Here is a 22,610-nt window from a genome sequence, read left to right on the forward strand (position 1 = left end):
CAGATGGTGACGGTTGGATGCAGATTCAATCCAATGACTCAGTTCTCAGCCTGAAAATCCTGGATTTCTGTCTTAATGCATTTCATTCAAAGAATGTTGAGGGCATCCACTCTGGGTCTTTATGTGCTTCTTTTTCTTTCAGCTCTTCCCTTTCAGGGATCACCTCAGGTAGTCATCTGTCTCCATCTAATGCCGTCTTCTGCATCTTCTTCTATAACACCCACTACCTGCATGTCCTCTTTCACTCCATCCATAAATCTCCTCTTTGGTCTTCCTCTAGGCCTCCTCCCTTGCAGTTCCAGCCTCAGCATCATTCTACCAATATACTCACTATCCCTCCTCTGTACATGTCCAAACCATCTCAGTTTGGCCCTCAGTTGACGCTAAGTACTTAAAACCACCTCCACCCTTTTTATCTCTGTTCCCTGTAACCTCACGGCTCCACTTGGGTCCCTCTAATTCACATACATGTATTCTGTCTCGCTCCACTAACCTTTAATCCTCTCCTTTCTGGGGCAAACCTAAATGTCTCTAGATTTTCCTCCACCCATTCCCTGCTCTTACCACAGATCACAATATCATCTGCAAACATAATCGTCCATGGAGATTACTGTCTAACTTCATCTGGCAAGAAGAGACACGAGTCTAAGCAATAAACATCACCCTTGGTTCAAAAACCTCTTTACCAAAAGGAATTTAATTTGTTGCAACCTAATAATAAGCATGTGGGTGTATTTATGTGACATAGACCAGCATCATGACAGGCAACAAAGATCTTTCATTTTCTTGAAACCTCAGAGCTTTATTTCATTCCAGCAGTAACTCCAAATGAAGCAAGTTGATCACATGGCTACCATGGTAAGAAACAGCAAGAGAGGGTCGGATGTCTTCTACTCTCTGACTCCTTCAACTAATGTCAGTCATGCTCAACCTGGTTATTAATCACAACAAACCAAACCTTTGTTTCCTTGGCAGCCATGATGGCGTTTTAACGCTTTGCAACATGTGAAAACTCAAATGCGGCAACAGAGGAATGATGTTTAACTAAATAAACACAGTCAAACATTAGTATTTAGTAGTGTTGATCTGCAGTGTTTGTTCATTCATAGATTTTATGGCCTAATATTTGTTTGATAAGCTTTAAAAAGATGCTTTTGACTTGACCACTGAGGAATTTAATGCAATAAAAAAAAAACATTCTTTAAAATAAATCTACAAAATATAAAATTGCATCTTCCTGTATCTTCCTGGCAGCAGCCAGTCACTGCATGTTGGCATTTTGGATCATTTCAGTCGGTTTGTTTCGCTACATTTAGTGCAAGACCTTCAATCTCCCCAAATCCAAAACATATTTTTCTTCGGAAACTGTACAGAGCAGATTAACAAAAATAAATAAATAGAAACATAAATACACCAGGCTACACCTAACAAGCTGTCATAACAGTTTCATGAGCAAACGATCTCGTGTGGGACAACTTGATGAACCCGAACGCATCTGAATTTTGTCTTCAGGGCGAGGAGTCGCTTTAAGCATGTATATGTGTGCTGTTCAGAGTCTGTGATATGTCTGTTGAGCTAATCGTTCACTTGTCATCATATAATTAAAATATTTCCATTTTGCTGGCCGCACTCCTAAGAGGTGAAACATTTTTTCATAATCTCACTTTGAAAAGAGAATCGCATTGCTTGTAAAACTTAATGTTTCATGTATAAACGCTTGGAGCAAGGATGTGCCTTGTCTCCTCACACAGACAGATTCAAAGCACTGCTGCCTCCAGTGCTGCAGCTTTAAAATCCCATTGCTGTTAACTCTGAATATGTGACACACTGAAGTCAATGTGCAGTGCAGCTGCCCCCTCTGAAAACCGGTTAGAATTAGTCAGTCAAGCCATGCTAGGCTGCTGGACCCTTGTCCAGACACATCTAGGTTAGTGTCCTTTCCAAGTCAAAGTCTGGGGAGCTAGCCTGTCCAACAAAGTCATCATGGACGTGTAAAGCTGTAAATGAGATGGAAGAAGTCAGGGGAGATTTTAAAAATGAACTTAAGGGGTACAACCACGCAAAAAAGACTCAATGGTCTGATTAAAGTATGACAGGTGAGAGATGGAGGTGAAAAAAGAGGAAGATTTCAGAACTCCTCCTGATCTCGTGGTCCTTCGTCAATTTCATCATCTTCTGGAGGTGCAAATCCGTCCTGCAAAGACAGTTTGTGTCAGTTTTTATGTTTGTGCTGCTCTGATGTTTTTAAATCTTTCCATAAAGACCCCCTTTAACATTGGTTTACTGTACTTGTTTGCATCTTTGTTGTATTTCTCTTGATTTTCTAGTCAGTCAGTCATTTTCTACCGCTTATTCCATAGTGGGTCGCGGGGAAGCTGGTGTCTATCTCCAGCAGTCTATGGGCGAGAGGCAGGGTACACCCTGGACAGGTCGCCAGTCCATCGCAGGGCAACACACAAACAACCAAACACACACTCATTCATACACCTAAGGGCAATTTAGAGTTACCAATTAACCTAACAGGCATGTCTTTGGACTGTGGGAGGAAGCCGGAGTACCCGGTGAGAACCCGATTTTCTAGTATCTACACTAATAAGTAATTCAAATAGTAACTCCTAGGTTTCCTTGTAGAACAGATTACCACAGGAGAAATGGAGATTTTATTTTGATCACATTGCTAAATAAATGCTTCTGATAACTGTTTGAACAAACCAGGCTATCAACATACTACTGAAAATAAATTGATCTCAGATAAAGCAGAGACAACCATTAAATATACAACTAATTTCAGCTTCAACTGGCTTATGAGACAGAAACCAGGGTCTGATTAGTAACTACACTTCCTCTGTGGAACGTGTCAATGAAGCAGAATATGCCGGCAGATCTAAAGAACATCGGTCCAGTGGCTGTGCCCTGGCAAAGTATTCATACCCTCTGGACCTTTTCACAGCATGGGAAATTACAACTGCAAGCTTTGTGTGGTTTATCAAATCGAACAGGATTTTATTTGACGAACCAACATGAAGTACTCTGTAATTGTAAAGCTGAAGGAAAATGATACATGACTTTAAAAATGAATTACAGATATAAATCTACAAGGTGTGTCGTGCGTTTAAAGTCTTTTGGGTTATGCTTACACCAGCTTTTCAAATCTAGAAACTAAACACACAAGCTCAAGATCCATCATACTAGATGTAGAGCGTCTGTGAACATAACTTTTCAAGGCTTGCCATGGAGTCTTATTTCTGGACTTTGACTAGGCCATTCTAGATATTTCCTTCCTGGATGGCTCCGTATTCAGCTCCACCCATCTTTCCATCAACTTTACCAGCTTCCCTGTCTCTGCTGAAACACATTATCCACATGTGTTAGTTTTCCACCACATAAAAAGAGTTAGAACAACTTCTTCCAGATGTTTTCTGTGCCCATTACATGGGTAATGGAAAACTTTAAACAGGACTTCTTATAACTTTCTTTCAACAATGGCTTTCTTCTTAGGATCCTTCCATGAAGAGGGGTGAATATGATGCACACCACACTTTTAAGATTTTTATTTCTAAAGAAATTAAGAAAATGATGTTTGATTTTCATTTTCCTGGGCTACTGTGTGTTGGTCTGTCACATAAAATGCCACCAAAATACATTGAAGTTTGAAGTTGTGTTTTGCTAAAATGTGTATAAATACGTTTGCACTGCATATGCATCTGAATTTTTCTTTAAACCACATACGTTTGTACAATTTACTGTCAGTCAGGTTTCTAGATTGAATCTTGATGCTACAGAAGGTACACCAACAATATCACTCAGCAGATAGAAAAATCTAGAACAGATTTCCAAGCCAACAAGTATCTCAGATGCTGTCAAATAATGCTATAGACATGGGTGTTGATGTCTTGTGTGTGATGGACTTCATTTACCTCTGTAGCATACAGTATATCAATGATTTTGCCGAGTACTGGATTAGTTTCACTTTCGTTTTCCTGACAGATGAGCTCAATGTCTCTCAGTTTCCCAAAGTAGAAGTCCCTCTCCTTCTCCAGTCCATCTATAGTCAGTTTCATATCCATTATCTACAACCAGTTAGAGATAGGAGAAAAAAAAACACATGAGGACAGATCCAACAACAAACTGGGACACCAGTTGGGCATATGTGACGAAGTCAAGGATAACCTGTTTCACATACTGGAAAGATATATCCCCAATTCCCTGGAAGTTTACATCTAAGATGACTGATCAAGGATACCACTGCATACAGCTTTACCCTGAGACTTCCCAGGAAGCCAATGATGTTTGGACTGATCAGAGCTGCGGTACCTGCTGGTTAAGTTCTACGAGCTCTGCATCTCCTCCGTTGCGGGTCACTGGATTGCTCCTGCGGGCTGCTGGTGGGTTGATCTGTCTCTGTGGAACAGGGACGGTCTTCGGTGCTGTGGGAGATGTTCTCATGGGACCTAAAACACAAAAGCGCCTATGTTTTATCTTTCTAAAGCAGTTTGTAAGGTTTGGCATGTTTTTATGCTCGCCATTTTCTTTTCAGTTACTGCGTACAGTTTAGTTCCATTCCATTTAGTTCTTGAGTTCACAAAAGTACTCTATTTCCACAATGAGACACTTACCCCACTCAAAACACAGGCATACACGGAGAAAAGCTGAACTCTAAGTTACTAAGTTCACTTTAAGATAAATCTTAAGGCAAGCCAGAAAACCCTCAGAGATGGAAACTGCCCTCACTTAATAAATTAAATGAGGGTAATAAAAGCTGTTTTTACACATGAATACCCCTGGAGTCTCTCAACATTTAGATGCAATAAGCTGGTAACTGGACTTTTAGCCAGACCGGATGGTCAGAACCTTTAAAATGTGGTCAGTGAAGACACCATGTCTAAGCAGGAACAAGTTTTAGTATTTTTGAGGTGTGTAAAATGTAGGGCCGTATGATTCTAGAAAAACGTGACATTATTAACAATATTATTAGGTATTTTAATTATGATTTACCCATATTTTTCACATTTGTCATATTCTCTCAGCATTCTCCCTGAGTTTTCTGATCTTTGTCACTAAGATCTATATTAAGCTATTATGAGAAGTTTCAGTTCTTGGCACCTGAACTTCTGTAGCCTGACAAAAAGCCTGACGTCATCGCATTACATTGGTCAGAATGATAAAGGTTTTCTTGCACGCTATAAAATTATGGTTTTTATAAGAATTAATAATAGTTTTTGATCAAAACCTATTATGTTTTATTATTATTTATAAATAGTACTGAAAAATAATACAGAGTAGTGGGTATATTTAAAAAAAAAAAGCTTTACTAATCTGACCAAAAGCTGGACAGCTACATGTTACGCCCCCCTTTCACTTCACGGACATAAACTAGTGCTAAAAATGCCTTCAGCTCATCCACACTCATTCCCAGGAGGAATCATCTTCTAAAACTCTGCGGGCCTCAGCCACCCTGCAGCCCTGAACGTGGATGAGCATCTCGGCGTCCACCAAGCAGAGGAACGCAGTCTGGGCATCTTGGATCTAGCGCTGTGTCAACGTGTTCAGGCTCTGACGCCTCCCTCTACTTTCTTCCTCCCCTACCACTGTCCACACAGTCCCATCCTTTCCTATCTCCTCCTCCTTCTCAGGTGTGCGCTCGTCTTGCGATGAAAACGCTGTAAAGCGCAGAATAGATTGTTGTTACTGGGCTCCTATATCTATGACCTAACTAATTGTTTGTTTCTTTTTCCTTTATCAGTACCTTGTTTTGTAGTTTCTCTCCTGCCAGTGAGCTGGTTTGCTGGGTTTATAGCTGGGGACTGGGGACCAGGCTCGTCTCCCTGTCTCTGAACCTGCGCTGATTGTGGCACTGTTGCTATAGTTTATATATTATTAGTTTACTAATCTATAAACTATAGCCTAAAATGATAAAATCGTTAGTCTTTTACTTCCTTGAAATAATGCGTCACAACCTCCTGCTAACAGGATGACTTGTGTTTTTTAGCCGGGGGAGGCTCACTCTCTGACCCGCTGTCACTGAACTGAATGCTGACCAAGAGCCGTCAGAATCCCTCTCGAACCCAGAATCACAATCATGTAATTTTTGAAGCATTTCCAATGCCTCTTGAGCAGAAAATATCCTTCTAGAAGCCATTTTGTAGGACGCCAACAATCTCCTTCTCAAACTGTTCTAGAGTGGCGGTTGCTAGGCAACGCTCGCGCGTGTACTCAGCCAAGGGAAAAAAATATTAATGTAAATAATAGGGCCGTCAAAATAGCGGCTGTGGTAGTTAGAGGTAGAAATACTTGAATCTTTTATTTACTTTGTTTTTTTTTTTTTAAATAGAGACATAGAAATACACAAGACACAGGTTTAGAAAAAGTCAGGATGCCAGGAAGATAAGAGTTTTAATAAACCAGAGTTATGGGATGTCAAACTTTCAAAACCCTCAAAATTAACGGCCCTGGGAGTTCTAGTGTTAAAATGCCAACAGGGTAATCATTTGGTAGTTGTTTTAAACTATTAGTAAACCCCTGTTTTAAAGGGACTTCTTCCTGACAAAGGATGTTGAATTGCCTCTGCTCTTCATTTAAATAACTGATGCTCAGAAAGGGTAAAAAAATGTTTGAATGTTGCTGATTATAGATCTTAAAGAGAAATCAGAATTGGCTCAAATTGGCACTTTACAGCTTAACAAAACAAAAATTGGATATTTGCCACAAAACTCTTATGGGTGCAAGTATCTTAACAGTTTAATGCTTACTGACCTTATAAAATATATGTTCATAATTAAGATTCTTTTTGTTGTCTGGTAATGTGGCCATTTTGGTTTTTGATTATTTAAAACAATGGGAAATACAGACATGCACACACACAGAAACACCCTTAATCTTTTAATATGTACATGTTTTTTCATCTTAGGGATCAAGTGATGGTTTTGAAGCTATCAGCACATTTTACGTTTATATCTACTTCCCCATTCTTAAAAATCAGAATGTATAGCTCGCTTGAAACCATAACAGTGCATGCAACAATGCATGCTGTTGTTCTCCAAACTTTCTCACTGCTATTCATTTTCTTCATGTTTGGTAATATAACAGTACAACAATTAATGTGTAAAAACCACACCAAGGCTGCTCACATCAAACCAGAAATAAGTGGCCAATAAGCCAAATCCCTACTTAAGTTCTCTGCAAACACATGCTGAATGGAGTTACCTGAGCGAGGCGTTCTTTTAGGTTTAGGATGAATGGGTTCTCCTGGGTTAAGGTGGGGAGGTGGTTAAATGAGGTGATGAAAGTGAGTAAATGAAGCAGTGAACTACCCACATCCCCGACTCACACGCAGACAAAGACATACTTATGTCCTCTCTACCTGGGTTAGGTACCGTTGCTTCCTGACCCTGCCTCATCAGTAGAGGGTCGTACTCTTTCCCGTCGTAGTTGGCATCAAAAAACCTCTTAAACCACTGAAGGAACTCAAAGTTGTCCTGGAATTTCCCCTTCACCAACCTCTCCACAGAGATGATCTGTGACAGGTGGTAGCAGGAAAACAATACTATGAAAATTACATCTGTAGGCTTTTTACAATTAAATCAAGTGGTAGTAGTAACCTCGTCTTACCTTGTCCACGTTCATTCTCTTGAACGCAGCCTGTAAAACCTTAAAGTTGTGGATGTATTCGTGTTCCAGTTTGGCGTTAAACTTGACTTTTTTCAATAATATGCAGCCTGGAAACAGCATGTCCATGAATTGGCAGTAAGCAGCACCTGCAACAACAAAAGAAACCTTTAATGGGAGTCTTCAAATAATTCCTGAATAAAATGCGACTGCTTACCTGAACAGAGCTGTTCAATCTTTGTGTAGGTGAGCTGTAGAGAGTCGTTGACCCATGCCAGCATGTCATGACGACTCAGGTTTTCAGCATTCATAGAAGTGGAGTAGACATTCACCGCCATCCTCCTGCTTTACATGCATTTCAACAGATAATAATTCAGTAACTAAATAATCCTAAATAAGTTCCTTGAAGAAATATCTATACCTGTTTGACAGTTTGTCACATTATAATTACAAACTTCACTGTATTTTATCATAAAACAAGTGTCAATAAAATGAGAGTGAAGTTGTTTTTAAGCTGTTTGTGTTTTCACTTTTTAAGCAGATGCTTTACTCATAAAATCATTGTTATTTAGTAAAGTTGAGTTGTATGATTGATTGTACTGGTAAACTTAATCCTGAAATCAGAAACATGGATTTACATAAGCTGGGACACTCAGATTTATAGCATATAAGACCCAACCTTACACAATGAACAAAACAAAAGTGGGATAAACATCCAAATATTTTGTAGGCATCCTGTCAACATCATATTCACAAAAAAAAACCAAATTATTTGGATAGTCAACCCATCTGGGATTTTAATTTGTATTTAAGTTCACTTGGCTTGTTGCAGCATCAACTAAGCATCAATCAAGCATTGCCACAAATATATGAAATCTGCAGAATACGATGGGTAAAAATGTAATGTACACCAAGGATGAAATTACCTACTTGTTTTAACAGGATAATAAACTTAATTCATCATATTATCGGTATATATCATCAAGTCCACCACTAAATATACAGAACAGATGTAATCAAACACAAGGCTCTGTTACTACTGTGATTAGAGAGGTAATCCACTTTTATTATTCAACTATTTCAATTATTTCACACATGGTTTACTTACCAGTGCTTAGTTTATGTCGGTGTTTAATGACTGAGAACCAGAATGGGTTTCACCACCTAAGAGAAAAGATCTAAAGACAAAAAAACAAAAATAAGTTGTAATTTTTTAGGACTTCTGATATTCACAGTCCAGCATGAAGATAAGAGATAAATACTTTTTTTTATTAATTAGGATAGATTAAAAAAATGACTGAAGGTACCAAACACGTTTTAATCACCTGGACATAATAAAGAGCTCATTCTGTTTCATGACGACTGGAATACTGTTCAATACATCACTACCACCATGTGGTGGTAGTGATGTATTACAAATCCATGTGTTTTTCAGCTCAGAATTATCTCAAATTAAAATAATCTTTATTCTTTGAGTGTTCTGTGATTTTGACTCCCTTAGAAATATTAATTATCAACAAATTTTTGTAAATACTAATATTTTATTTATTTCTCACAAAACTTCACAGATATTAATGAATGTTCTGAAATTATATCCTTAAATACCAGCTCTGGCAATTAAAATATCCAGTATTTTTAAATAAAAAACGTTTTGTTTTCTAATTTATTTTCTGCAAATTAAAATATTTAGGTGTTATCTGAGCCTGGGAGGTTGGAACCATCCTTCATTTTTGTAAATCAATGGCTAAGATCATATCTTAATTTATTTCTTCCAGTTTTCTGTTTACAAATCCCGTTGTAAGTTTAAGTCCCTACCAAACACAACAAATATTTATCAAATGTATATAATTTGAAATTACATTTCTTTTTAGAAGGAGAACACGCAGATGATTTTCTTTCACCCCATAAATGCAAATAGGTGGATTTATTGTACATGAAGAAAAATCTTCACCTATTTGAAATTGTGAAGGAAAAAAAACTTAAATTAGATATCAAATTGTAATAAAAGAGTATTAACAATTGCCTTTTCAATGAGAGTCAATGGCACTAAAAATGCCAAAAGCACACAAATTGCTCTATTTTTTACGCATTCGAAAGACTTACCCCCAAAATCCACAACCTGGCTAATTTCTAGCTGTGTAATTTGCATTAACATAGCCAAAGTCATCCAAAATAAACGTATAAAACCAAAAACGAATATTCAGGGACTGATCACTTACTTACCTAAACCTCTCTTTCCCCTGCAACTTGTTGCAGATAAACTAGTTTACTCATGGGGCCCTAATCTCTGCTCCAGTTAATCCCTTTAGCCCGAGTATTTAACATGCTCTATCACAGTTCAGCTCAAACCACCAGGACCTGTGTCCAGCAGCAACATAAAGCCGGCAGGGAAGCATCACACTGAAAGAGTGAGAGAAGGAAAACTCCAACAATGCTGAAGTATTTCCTTTGAACTGATGTGCTCCAAAACCAACAGCATACAAGATGTTATGCAGAACAATCACTTCTTGATTGCAGGACTTCAGAGGTAACCCCTTTCAAGCAAGCAATAGCTATTATTTTAGCTACTTCCAGTTTAACCAGTTTCACAGAGGCCAAAGAACACAGTGACCCGTATTAACAATGTTACAGAAATCTATTATTAGTTGTTCATGAACAGTAGATGGCAGAACTGCATGTGCATTTCAGAATATATTACAACCGATGGAACATTTCTTTATAAGCAGCTATAAAAAATAACTACTTTATATGCTTCATACAAAATAAACAAACATGTTCTAGTTCCTCTAAAATGAGACTATTACATTTTTGTGTATGAAAATAAATACAATAATCTCAGATTTTTTTTAAAAACAAGCCCTTTGAAGAAATCTTTAAGGTCTGGAAATTTCTCTGATAAACAAAGAACATTTTGATAAAATATAGAAAATTAGATACAAATTAGTCAGACTCAGTTTTAAAACCGGAGTTTTTTTCACTTTAAATATGTAAACTTTAATAAATCATCCTATATATGTCGAATCCTTTTACAAAAGAATGATACAATTATGAGTATGTTTTACAGAAAGATTTAGGAAATTATTGTTTGTCACATGATTTTCCTTATTAACCTGTGATCTGGTTCAAAGTTGGACTATATTTTGCAGATAAACAAGTCTACACAATAATCACCTTAAAATAATTTTAAATGCATCATTTAATGAACTTTATATTCTGATTTCCTTGTTTTCTTTCTGATTTATTTGCAATGTTACAATAAAACTGGAATATAAAACAATAACTTGGAAAAATATTAGAACAGAAGTTATTTTTGGAATAGTTCCATAGATTTAAAAAAATATTCTCCAGATACAATTTTACTGAAAAAACAGCAACAGTTTCATTTTGGTTCTTATCACCACCTCAAAGAAACCATCTTTAAAAATGTAATGATGAAATAAAACCAGAAAAGTTTAACAATACAAATTTCATCAGCTAAACAAACCAAAAATGGTGAAAAGAAAATCTTCAATAATCCAAAATCCACGACAGCCCAGGCAATCTAAAAGGTAATATTTTCACATTATTTATAAGACGTAATTCATTTAGCAAACTAAAAACTTCCTTACATGAAAGAAAACATACCGTCCAATTTGTTGCTTGTTAAAAACATAGCATTTAGGGTCAATTTATGCCAGTTGGTAGTATAATGTTTTCTATCTAAGCAAATCCAGCCAATAGCATCAAGCCACTGAAGTTGCAGCAATCAGTCCTCCAGGAATCCATTACCTAATCATTTTCAGAAGAACATCATGTTTGTTTATAAGGCCACTTAACTTTGACCTTTCAATCATTCAAGCATAAAGAAACTTCCTATGTCAAGGAATGAAACGTCTTGTCAACACACTGTTCATCTGTTGTTACCATCTTTAAGTACACACTGCAGACTACGTCACGATCAGATGCAAGGAGGGGGAAAAAGCGAGTCCAAAAGCATTAAAAGACTTGAAAGCACGGGGAACTATTGGTCATGAGCACCTTCACTGATTGCACAAAGGCCTGGCTCCAAGCAGCAGTTTATAACTTTTGCCTTGTACTGTATAAAGTCTATAATCACGGGGATGTTTCAAAAGTTTAAACATGTTTTTTGATCAGTTATTAGCATGAAATCATAAAAAAACAACTAATAGCAGTGGGAACTTGAAAGAAAGAAGGTCTATCGATGAGCGGAGAACATCCAAGACAATAATGCTTAGTGAAGATTCAGACTGAAGCGGTTTAAAAGTGATAAAACTGAAATACAATGAAAACTAAATGCAGAAAATGAGAATAAAAAAAATAGGGCTGAAACAATTAAATGGATTAATTGTTTATTAAAATATTCTTAAACTAATTTAGTAATAGAATAATCATTAACTGGAATATACAGACTCTAAAACATGACATTTGTTAAAAGAACAACCCACTCAGAGCAGCGATTAGGCCAAAATTGAACCAAAAATATATACATTTTTCATTTAAGATGAAAAACGTTCTTTGTCTGTAAATATGCTCTATCCAGAACTCTTCAAATGGTATACCTTTAGCTTCACCTGGTTCAAATTCAGTAAAAAATATCCTATTTACTGTCCGATTATTAATCAATTCATCAAAAAAATAATAGATTATCTAAATAACTGTTAGTTGCAGCCCTAAAAAAAAAAGCTATATCAAAATTACAATTTGAAAATTTTAAAGTATAAATGACTTTATTCCCAAAAAAATAGAAAGATGGGAACCATAAAGAAATTAGCACTGGTTGGGTAAATATTGCTTAGAAATGATTTCAAATAATCTGTCTACACATGCTTGTTTATATCAATTATCCATTTGACAAGTGTCTGTGGTTGAGCTTTTGTCAGGAGCTTTATAACCTTAACCTTCACCGGCGATAAAGAGTGTTTTTATTACACATGTAAACCCGGGAGAGTCGGGTCGCTTGTGGCTGAACCCTGAACCCGGTGCGGGTCGGTTAAACGGCTCAGTCGGGACTCTTTTAACGGATGATGTTACAACCGTTAAATGCCCAGACAGGCAAGCTAGCTCCCGGCTAACCACAACCTTAACGGGGCTGAAGGAGCTAATTGAGTGCTATTAAAGCGTTTTAAATGCTTGGGCTGAGTTTAATTCCCTCACGGTATTGTCTATGAACAGCTAGTCTGTGCGGGTGCGACTGAAAATGAGACTTTTCCCCCCCATCTAAAGCATACCCCCCTCTGGAGGCCCTTTCGATAATACACACACGCATTACTCCAATGAAAGAATGCCTGTCTCCTGCGGGACGGGACGAGTATTTCTATGTGAAATTAATCAAATTTGTGACACAAACGCGCAGCTTTAGTCTCAAAGTGTTTGGACTCTAAGTGAAGAGGAGCAGATATTACTCACTGAGGCGAGCGCAGTCCCCTTTCTCCGCGGTGCCGTTGTTTCTGTTGATGGGCTTTCCGTTGCTATCCGACTGCTCCGACCTAAGCTGCTGGCACTGCGCATGCGCTGCACAGTAGCACTGGCGCAGCAGTTTCAGTGTAGCATGAGTGTTGGAAAAAGCCAAGGTAGATATAGTAGAAGTGCTAAAATATGATAAGTAGAACATAATCAGATTTAGGGTTGTTTTTATATCACCAGATAAGCTTTCAAAAGTTAAGAATGGGTTGCATGAATTATAGTTTAACACTAAATTACACAGATTAGGGATTGTCATACATCCACAAACCAAGCAGCATCTGAGGTGTGGGGTAATTGCTGTAAAATGTGTAACTTGTACCTCTGCAGTGGCCTAATTAACGCTGAACAATTGTGTAAAAAAAGATCAAGGAGCAGCATATGTCCCAATTTATTGATGCCATGTTTTCATTGTGTTGCAGTGATTCGTGATCCATCCCAGTAAGACTATTCATCAATTTATAATATCCTTGCAGAGTTGCAGGTGGCTATCTCCAGTAGTCAATGCGCAAAACACAAGATACACCCTTGGGGAAGTCGCCAGTCTATCAAAGGTCATCACAGAGACACAAAACAGCAAGCAGTGGCAGTGCTGAAGCCTGTGGTGTCACACTTTACTCAGCTAATAAACTCAAAAAAGCAGCAAAGGTTTCCTGAACCTCTAAATGTTTTCTTAGTCTGGGTCAGTAGGCGACAGAATCACAGGGAAGACTGCTGACTGGACAGATGTCCAGTAGACAGTCATTGACACCCTCCACAAGGAGAGAAGGCACAAATAGTCACTGCAAGAGAAGCTGGTTGTTCACACAGTGCTGTATTGAAGCATATTCACAGAAAGTTGAGTGGAAGGAAAAAATGTGGTAGAAAAAGGGGCACCAGCAACAAGGAAAACTGCAGCTCTGAGAGGATTGTCAAGCAAAATCCATTCAAGAATTTTAGGGAGCTTCACAAGGAGTGGACAGAGGCTGAAGTCAGTGCATCAAGAGCAACTACGCAGATGAGTCCTACACATAGGATACAAATGTTGCATTCCTCATGTCAAGCCACTAGAGATGTCAAAAGCGTCTTAGCTGGGCGAGCAAGGGAGAGAAAGTACTGGACAGTGTATTGTCCAGGTTCACATGAATTGAAAAAGAAGTTTGTGAGACACATTATTTGAAAGAGCATTGTCTGAACTGCAGAATTTAGAAATGAAAGCTTTCATCTAGTTTTTACTAATTCTGAGGAAAACATTTCACTTACATTAACTAGGTCCATCTAATGCACCCACGTTTATTCTTGTTAGGGTGTTGCTCTTTTAAAAAATCCCATTAGTATCAAATTCAAGTTGAGTACGAGGTTAAACATTAAGTTTGTCTGCAAAGAATTACAGAATTTTAGTTTCAATATAAAATAAAGCAGATGAAACTATCAGGTGTACTTGATTGTCATAATATGCCCGGACAATTATTCTTACATCACATTTGGTAATATTAGGCCTGAGGCTGTATAAGATTCACATTGTGTGTTAATGTTGAGTAAAAACACAACAGTTTTACAAAATTCACATAAAGGTTTAAAAGGAATGACCTAGCAATTACTCCTCCTGCTGTGAAACTGCAATAACTTATTAATACGGTTGTGTTACCACTGACACCGACTTTAATACATAGACTTAATCGGAACCCCTGCTAAATTTTGTTGTAGTTGTTAAGTGCGTATTGAGCAGGATACTCCACCTTTTCTGTAGTGTTCTTGCTTGTGGGGCTACTTGTTTAAACAGCCACCCTTCAAAACTTTCCAAAAGTCAAACCAAAGTGTTTCAGTGAGCTGGCTGGCAGTGCACAGCAACAGATTGGGTGAGGGCGGTGCTGCACTACTCTATGCAGCCTACTTAGGTAACTTTGGCACGTTTTCTGACATCTTTTAAAATCCTTGGTGTACCTTTATACCGGCCCATGCCTAGTCAACATACAGACAAGATATTTTAAACCCGAGCTAAACTGAATTAATATTAGAAAATACATACTGAAAAAAGTGATGCAAAGAGAAAAAAAAGAAGATCAAAATGTATATTTTTTGTAATCTTTATTCAGTTACTGTTATTCTTGTGGTAAGAAACAAGCAGCCACTTACAGATTTAACAGGTTCACTTTCCAACACGACTCCACAAACACGACCACTGAATCACAGCGCCCTCAACAAAACACATAAATGTCCAACAATGTGACAACAGTTGTAAACAATCTTAGAAAAAGCACCAGTTTTTATGAACCTGTGACTTTCGATGGAGACACGGTGTAAGTGGTTCCCTCCATGCAGTGTTAACAGTGTGGCACAGGTGATTCCCATTGGCACATTTAATCTTTTCACAAAATAAAAACAATTACTTTTAAATTTATAGAGTACCCACACATGAGAATGTGACTATGCATAAATATAATACTGGTAGGTAGGAATGAGACATCATCAGGAGGTGAGAGGATCAGTGGTTTTCTTCAGCTTTCAGCCTGTGCAGCTCAATCTTTCTGCTGTAACAACAACCTCACGTTATACTTGATCACGTTATGATTTCTCTATTTAACATTTGTGGCCTCAATTATATTAAATGCATAAACAGAGTTAAAAACCACAGAATTATGCAAAAAGCAAGCTGCCAGTGGTAGAAAACTGTAAACACAGAGACTAATTCCTACTAGAGACACTTGAGACTGCTACTGTACATGTTTAAAAGCACCTTGCAGGACATGGTAAATAGAAAGAAACCGTTGCATTTCTGATCTTTATTAGAGCATGGTTTGAGAAATGAGGCTCCTTGTTTATTGTTTCCAGCCCGATGGCTCAATGTAATCTCTCTGGAATGAGAAGGGACTGTATTCGCCCTCCATTCATGTGAATTACAATAAACACCATTGTCATAATCTGGTTAACAAAACAACAATGACAACAGAAACTATTTAACCCAGAAATGAACTTTAACCTGTTTTCCCCTTAGTTACTCTACAAGGTCAGTAGAACCCACACGCAAGATAAGAGCAATACCAACATTTAGCTTTTGTGAAATCATAACTGGGACAAAACTTACCATCCCAGAAAACTCCAAGCATTTCAGGTGAGGCAGGGTGTTTAAAGGACGTGTTGGTTCAGTTAAAGGCAGTGGAAGTGTAAATACAGATAGAGTGTTAGAAGCAGTTGGATTTCATCACCACACAGAACTGTTGGTCCACTGGAAACAACAACACTCTCAGTGGAGCCGATGGTGCGGCAGGAGGCCGGGCAGAGCGGGGTCGTCAATAACAAACAGGATCCATACACATCACAACAAACTATAACGCTATGGTGTCTACAGTGTACTGGATGGTTGTCAGTGACAGGTTTTATTCACTTATCTTTAAATAATTCTGTCACTTTATTTTGAACCATTAAAGACTGTACTGGTTTTTATCTTTCATTGGTTAAATGTAACAAGTACCACTGAATTATGCTATTAAAATGAGCTAGAATTTGAAAAACACATTTTAAATTCAAAGACAGCCCTTTGATTTTATGTTATTGAGCAGCTCACTCCGGATAACCATAAATACTTTTGCAAACCACCAATTAATAAATAGGTCAGACTTACACTTGGATTTGTTTTACCCATTTTTACTGTTGTTTAAAATCAGTACAGTTTTCCTGGTCGCTTGGAAATATAATAAAAACACAGAGGTTGAAACAGTTTAAACTCCAACACCACGGATTACCAAATACCACTGGAGCGGCCGCCAGGAGGAGCCAGGATCCGAGCAGAGGACCTCTTCGGGATGTGGTCGTCAACTTGAGAACCTGAGAGTAAAAATGTATTTAAATAAGACTTGGATAGTTACAATAAAGAATAAACCAACTAACAAGGTTAAAGAGTTTTATTCTAAACCACCTGACAGGCTGAAGGAGGACTCATGGAGGTCTCGGACCCCCTGGTGCAACCGAACACTGGGTTTGTTTGGTGAATCTCCATCGATGGGACCCAAACCAAGCTCCTTCTTCATTGTGTTTGCAACCTTGGCCACATCACCAGAGTACGGATCCCTTTCTACTCCTTTATAGGCCTGATTCTAAAACAAGGAGTTGAAAGGTGAAGAATAACCCACATCAACATAACTTTTAACCTCATACCAGAAGATGTTTATTTACTCTTTAATTTCTCAAGTGAGACATGAGTTTGGTATAGATGTATATGGTATGGAATATGGTATAGATATATAGTATAGAATGGCAGGTTGTATCTTGACAATAAAACATAAGCATTCTAAAAATATTGATATTTTGCTAATGCAGTACTACTTTCCTTTTTCTAAAATGTTCTCTCTAAACATTTATTTTTCCCAGAAATCCAAGCCCACATTTCATTGCGTGCTGTTTCTGCCTGTACAATAAAAACAGTTCTGTCCTAAAAGCATGCAAAATAAACAGCAGCTGCTGTCAAGAACACATCTACTTCGCCTTGCAAAAGTATTTATACATCTTGAACCTTTTCGCCTTTTGTCACACTATAACTATTAATGTATTTTAACTGGTTTATGTGACAGACCAACATAAAAGAATCATTAATTGCAAAGTTTGAGGGAAACAGATCAATGGCTTCCAGAGTTTTTATAAATATAAATCTGAAATGTTTGGTGAGTATTTGTATTCGGCCTCCATGAGTGAATATGTTGTAGAATCTCCTTTCACTGCAATTAAAACTGTCTTTTTTTTGTATGTATCAACCACCTAGGAAGATACATTTTTGTTCATTCTTCTTCTTAAAACACCTTAAGGTCAGTCAGATTAAACGAGGACCATCTGTGTACATCGTTAATCCAATCCTTCCACAGATTCTCAATTGGATTTATGTCTGAACTTTAACTAGACCATTTTAACACATGGATATGCTTTAATAAAAACCCTTCCAGTGAAGCTCTGGCTGTATGTTGAGGATTGTTGTACAGTGAATCTAAATCCCAGTCTTACGTCTTCTGCAGGTTTTCCAGGTTTCTTCTGTGTTTAGCATTATGTGACCAGATTCCCTGTTTTTATTGAAGAAAACCATCCCCACAGCATGATCCTGCCAATACCAAGTTTCACCATTGATATGATGTGTTCAAGTCATGTACAGTGTTAGTTTTCCTTTACACAACATTTTGCATGTTGGCCAGGAAGTTAAATTCCCAACTGGGCTGTGGATCTCTGCAGCTCCTCCAGAGTTCTCAAGGGCCTCTCTAGGTATACTGCAGCTGTGGCATACTCTTTCAATCTGCAGATGATGGATTCTGTGAGATGTTCACAGCTTGGAGTGTTGTTTTATAACAACCCTGCTTCAAACTCCTCTACAACTTTATTACTTATGTCTAATGTATTGTTTGGTCAAATGCAAATTACATTTTTCGGATTTTCATTAGTAAAAAAAATCTAAAACTGTATTTTTTATACAGTTATCTACTGCTGTGTTGCTTAAACACATACGGTCTTGATAAAATATATATAGGTTTGTGGTTATAATATAAGAAAATGTATGACCAGATAGTTGCACCTCCAAGTAGCATCTAAGAAGAATAGTTTAGGTTTTTGGAGAGCTAATCTAAGTAAAATCTATATGTCTCTAGTAGCAAAATACTAATAAATGATATAAACAATTATTGTTAATTTATTTATTTAGGTTATTAGTCTTAAATAGTAATAGTTATAAATACAATGCCTGGTTAGTACTTGGATGGGAGACTGCCTGGGAATACCAGGTGCTGTAAGCTTGGGCTGCACGGTGGCGCAGTTGGTAGCACTGTTGCCTTGCAGCAAGAAGGTCCTGGGTTCAATTCCCAGCCAGGGATCTTTCTGCATGGAGTTTGCATGTTCTCCCTGTGCATGTGTGGGTTCTCACCGGGTACTCCGGCTTCCTCCCACAGTCCAAAGACATGCCTGTTAGGTTAACTGGTCTCTCTAAATTGCCCTTAGGTGTATGAATGAGTGTGTGTGTGGTTGTTTGTGTGTTGCCCTGTGATGGACTGGCGACCTGTCTGGGGTGTACCCTGCCTCTCGCCCATAGACTGCTGGAGATAGGCACCAGCTTCCCCACGACCCACTATGGAATAAGTGGTAGAAAATGACTGACTGACTGACTATAAATACAATTTATTTTTAAATGTTTTTCCCCTTAAAATATTACTAATGATTAGTAAACAATAAAGATTGACGTAACTGAAAATAAATACCATGCAGCCATGCTTCACTAACTAACTGACTGTCAATATAAAGCAGTGCAGGACCAGAGCAGATTCTGGGACAGGGGAAGGTTTTGCAGATACCAGCAGCATAAAAACAGAGTCAGCGCATTAAGAGAGCATCAACTCTAAATCCTCTACACAGACTGTCAGATCAGTGGAGTCAGGCTCAACATGATGGCTGTGTTTGCATCAATTTACTGCCAGCTGACACAGGAGAAGACAGACTGGCATTCTCCCTGACTCCCTTGAACAAGTCAACAGAAACGGAGGGAAGATATGAACACACCTTTTCTCTCTGCACCATCTTCTTATAGAGGTAGTCAGGAAAAGTGCGTTGTGGGTAGAATTTCCCGGATCCTTCGGCACACATAAACACACCGTTCTCACACACCAAACGTCCTCGGCTGACGGTGACCAGAGGCACGCCATGACAGCGCATTCCCTCGTACAGGTTGAAGTCTCCACCCTGCACCTGGGTGCTCACAGAGATCGTCCTGTACATGGGGAAAGCAATGTATGAATAAATTTGATTCACAGCGTAAAACACTTCATATGAAATAAACGTGAGTATACCTTGTTGCATCAGGGTCCCAGACCACCACATCAGCATCGGCTCCGGGGATGATGCGTCCTTTGCGGGGATACAGGTTGTAGATCTTTGCTGCGTTAGAGCTGGTCACAGCCACGAAATGATTCTCATCCATTTTTCCTGTAACCTGCAGACATGATGTGACATTTTAATATTGTAAAAAAATCCATTGGTCTGTTTGCTGACAGGAAACATTTAGCTTTATTTTGTCAGTGTTTAAACTGTCACTTCTATCTCTGTCGAAGGATTTACATCTAGACATTGTGAACAAACAGTTTTTGGTGTGATTGTGTATGTACCACGCCTCTCTCCCAAATGACACTCATCCTGTCCTGCACCCCAGCCACTCCATGAGGGATCTTAGAGAAATCTTCTTTGCCCAAAGCTCTCTGCTTGGTGCTGAATGGACGGTGCTCTGACGCCACGACACTCAGTGTGTCACTGAAAACAGAACAAGCATGTTCATATTAGTCGGTACCTTCAGCTGCAATACATGCTATACTCTCCAAGACTGCTCATTAATTCATTAAAAACATTTCTGATTATTACTGATGTAAACACAAGACACATACTTTCCCAGCAGGCCCATGAGGTAGCTAGGTGTGTTTGGGTCCAGGCGTAGAGGAGGGACAATGACATGAGCAGCGGCATGGGCCCAATCCTGATGGTAATACTGGTTCCCATTCAGCACAGCGTGAGCCACAGTGATCTCAGCGTGGACCACCTTACCTGGACAGTAGCAGCAAAGTAACCAGCTTATGGTCTTTTTTGGGATCAGAACCACTTTTCTTGGATTCTTTTACCTGGACAAATACCGACCCTGCATCTTGGCAGCAGCAATCATGTCTCCAGCAAGCATACTGGACACATTTACAAGGTAGATGGGACAGCGGGCCTAAAATCACAAAATTATTCAGTTATTTAGATTTTTATCTATAAAACAGGGTAAAAACATATTTTCTATGACAATTTCGTAATTTTTCAGACAGTTTAAAGTATAAACACACAACAGTTACAAATATTCCTATTCAAACTTTAAATATGGAATCTGTAAAACACAAACAAAGTACGGATGGATGGATGGAAGCATCTTTTAGATAATGGGATAGAAAGAAAAGCCTAGAAATACTATTTTTCTAGGCCTTTTCAGATTTAGAAAATGTTTCAATCAGATTACAGGTTGAAACACTGATAGAAGCACATAAATAGAGCAAATAAATCATGTTTCTTACCCTGTTAGCGATCGTGATGGCCCTGTGGGTAGCCTCAGACTCAAGCTGCAGTCAGCAACACACAGATAGTCACACACGGAAAATTTACTATCCAGTCTATATCGTCAAGTGCAATCGAAGGGCAACAAATTTATTACCAAATTTCATTTTCTATGGTTAAAAATCCTTCTTAAAGTTCATTAAATCATTTACTGGTTACTAGTTCCAGTTTAATTAAACAGTTTAAGTTTAAACATACAGCACTGTGCACAGTGTATTACATTTTATTAATAAGAAAAAGTTATTAATATATAGACATCTTCTCCTCGCCACACAAATTACCTAGAAATCTCACTGCTGCTCATTCTCAACACTTAAATAAAGTTACATCTGCAAGACATGCTGAAGTGAGATCTACTGTAAAATTACCTCCTCTGGTCGACTTATTTCTATTCCTTCTGGTCCAGAGATACCCAAATCCAGAGCCTCTCTGGCACCCTAAAACACACAAAAACATAGGTCAAGTTTAATTCTGCAAACTTTCTATTTCTTTTAAGAATTTTACAAACACAGCTAGTCACAGAAGTCAAATAACTTTCCAGACTGAAGCCCAACGGTCAGAAATATAAATGAAAATGAGGATAAATCAAATAAATTATAAGCAGGTATTCTGCACCTCTGCCACGAGCTCTCCATTTTCAGCGTGCACACGTGCAATTGCCCCAATGTCCTTGCAGGTCTGCAGTGTCTGATAAAGCTCTGAATCCCGCAGCATCATCATGTCTTTATAGGCCATGAACATCTGGAAGGAGTTCACTCCATGCTCCCTCACCAGGGTCTCCATCTCATTGTGTACCTGTTTAAAGGAGGGGTTTAGACATGATGCATCTGTTTTTGTATTAGAAGTTAGACACAACTTTACAGAGTTTATATTACCAAAGACAGCTACGTTTCTTATGGGGCCCAGGAAATTAGCTTGGACAGCCACCAGGATAGGACCACACAATAATTTATAATTACTGACTATCACAGGGATAATTATCCAACATGGATGTTTGTAACACAGACTGAGACAAGTTCATCAAACCAGATAAAGTTACGTTTTTTTTAATAGTATATCATCATGTGTTTGCAGGAAATCAAAACATTAAACTCATAGATGTATTTGCAGATAGTAAAACGTCTAGCCATCAGTTCAACACTAAATGTATTTTTTATGTGGAACCATTTTCAGGTTACATATCATCCAACAAGAGGATGTTTTTGGGTGTTTCTATCTGTGCTTCAACTGTACATTGAATATCATATGGCCATTTTCTCCTAATCTGCTCTTATCAGGGATTGCCAGGTCAGATACTCAAAAATCTTTTGGGGTTTCATGTTTATTAAATGCTTCAACAGTACAAACTCTCACCATTTTTGATCCATAAACGCATCGAACTACAGCACGTGCCTTGATGTGCTTCCTTTGAGATCAGTACAAATCAGATAAAGTTTAGGGACACATGCTTTGTTGCATCATTAGGA

The 22,610-nt window shown here is 38.2% G+C and overlaps 3 protein-coding genes across 10 annotated transcripts in view; 1 reads left to right on the top strand and 2 right to left on the bottom strand.

Annotated features, from left to right (window-relative positions):
• LOC124882568 overlaps nt 1-22,610 on the top strand; it is a 76,180-nt gene that overhangs the window by 52,295 nt on the left and 1,275 nt on the right. The window contains exon 6 of one of the 2 annotated variants that reach the window (XM_047389038.1): nt 13,488-13,699. The exons of the other annotated variant lie outside the window; for it this stretch is intronic. Within the exon in view, the coding sequence (XP_047244994.1) occupies nt 13,488-13,510 (23 nt within the window). The 3' untranslated portion in view covers nt 13,511-13,699. Of the gene's footprint in view, nt 1-13,487; nt 13,700-22,610 lie in introns of those variants that run through there. 2 annotated transcript variants of the gene reach the window in all.
• Nucleotides 777-13,143, bottom strand: mapre3b (microtubule-associated protein, RP/EB family, member 3b). 4 transcript variants are annotated; one of them, XR_007041936.1, is made up of 9 exons: nt 13,012-13,143; nt 8,714-8,783; nt 7,823-7,950; nt 7,609-7,754; nt 7,361-7,514; nt 4,315-4,451; nt 3,918-4,070; nt 3,217-3,345; nt 777-2,194 (listed from the first exon to the last, which is right to left on the bottom strand). XR_007041936.1 is itself a non-coding variant. In XM_047389029.1 (8 exons), the coding sequence occupies exons 3-8, from the start codon at nt 7,941-7,943 to the stop codon at nt 2,129-2,131; spliced, it is 777 nt and encodes a 258-aa protein (XP_047244985.1). In that variant the 5' UTR covers nt 7,944-7,950; nt 8,714-8,783; nt 13,012-13,143; the 3' UTR covers nt 777-2,128. The 4 variants fall into 4 exon arrangements, 3 of the variants coding, with proteins under 3 accessions (XP_047244985.1, XP_047244987.1, XP_047244986.1); XM_047389029.1 differs by lacking the exon at nt 3,217-3,345; XM_047389031.1 differs by lacking the exon at nt 777-2,194 and having other exon boundaries at nt 2,978-3,342.
• The window catches only part of LOC124882565 (dihydropyrimidinase-related protein 5-like), a 40,747-nt gene continuing 33,252 nt past the window's right edge, over nt 15,116-22,610 (bottom strand). For all 4 annotated transcript variants that reach the window (XM_047389022.1, XM_047389023.1, XM_047389024.1 and 1 more), the window contains 10 exons: nt 21,760-21,939; nt 21,513-21,581; nt 21,105-21,149; nt 20,692-20,767; nt 20,445-20,601; nt 20,172-20,313; nt 19,857-19,999; nt 19,570-19,777; nt 16,961-17,138; nt 15,116-16,869 (listed from right to left, as the gene is read on the bottom strand). In XM_047389022.1, the coding sequence (XP_047244978.1) occupies nt 16,784-16,869; nt 16,961-17,138; nt 19,570-19,777; nt 19,857-19,999; nt 20,172-20,313; nt 20,445-20,601; nt 20,692-20,767; nt 21,105-21,149; nt 21,513-21,581; nt 21,760-21,939 (1,284 nt within the window). In that variant the 3' untranslated portion in view covers nt 15,116-16,783. The remainder of the gene's footprint in view (nt 16,870-16,960; nt 17,139-19,569; nt 19,778-19,856; nt 20,000-20,171; nt 20,314-20,444; nt 20,602-20,691; nt 20,768-21,104; nt 21,150-21,512; nt 21,582-21,759; nt 21,940-22,610) is intronic.

The sequence above is a fragment of the Girardinichthys multiradiatus genome, chromosome 15 (assembly GCF_021462225.1).
Source record: "Girardinichthys multiradiatus isolate DD_20200921_A chromosome 15, DD_fGirMul_XY1, whole genome shotgun sequence".
NCBI classification, from domain to species: domain Eukaryota; kingdom Metazoa; phylum Chordata; class Actinopteri; order Cyprinodontiformes; family Goodeidae; genus Girardinichthys; species Girardinichthys multiradiatus.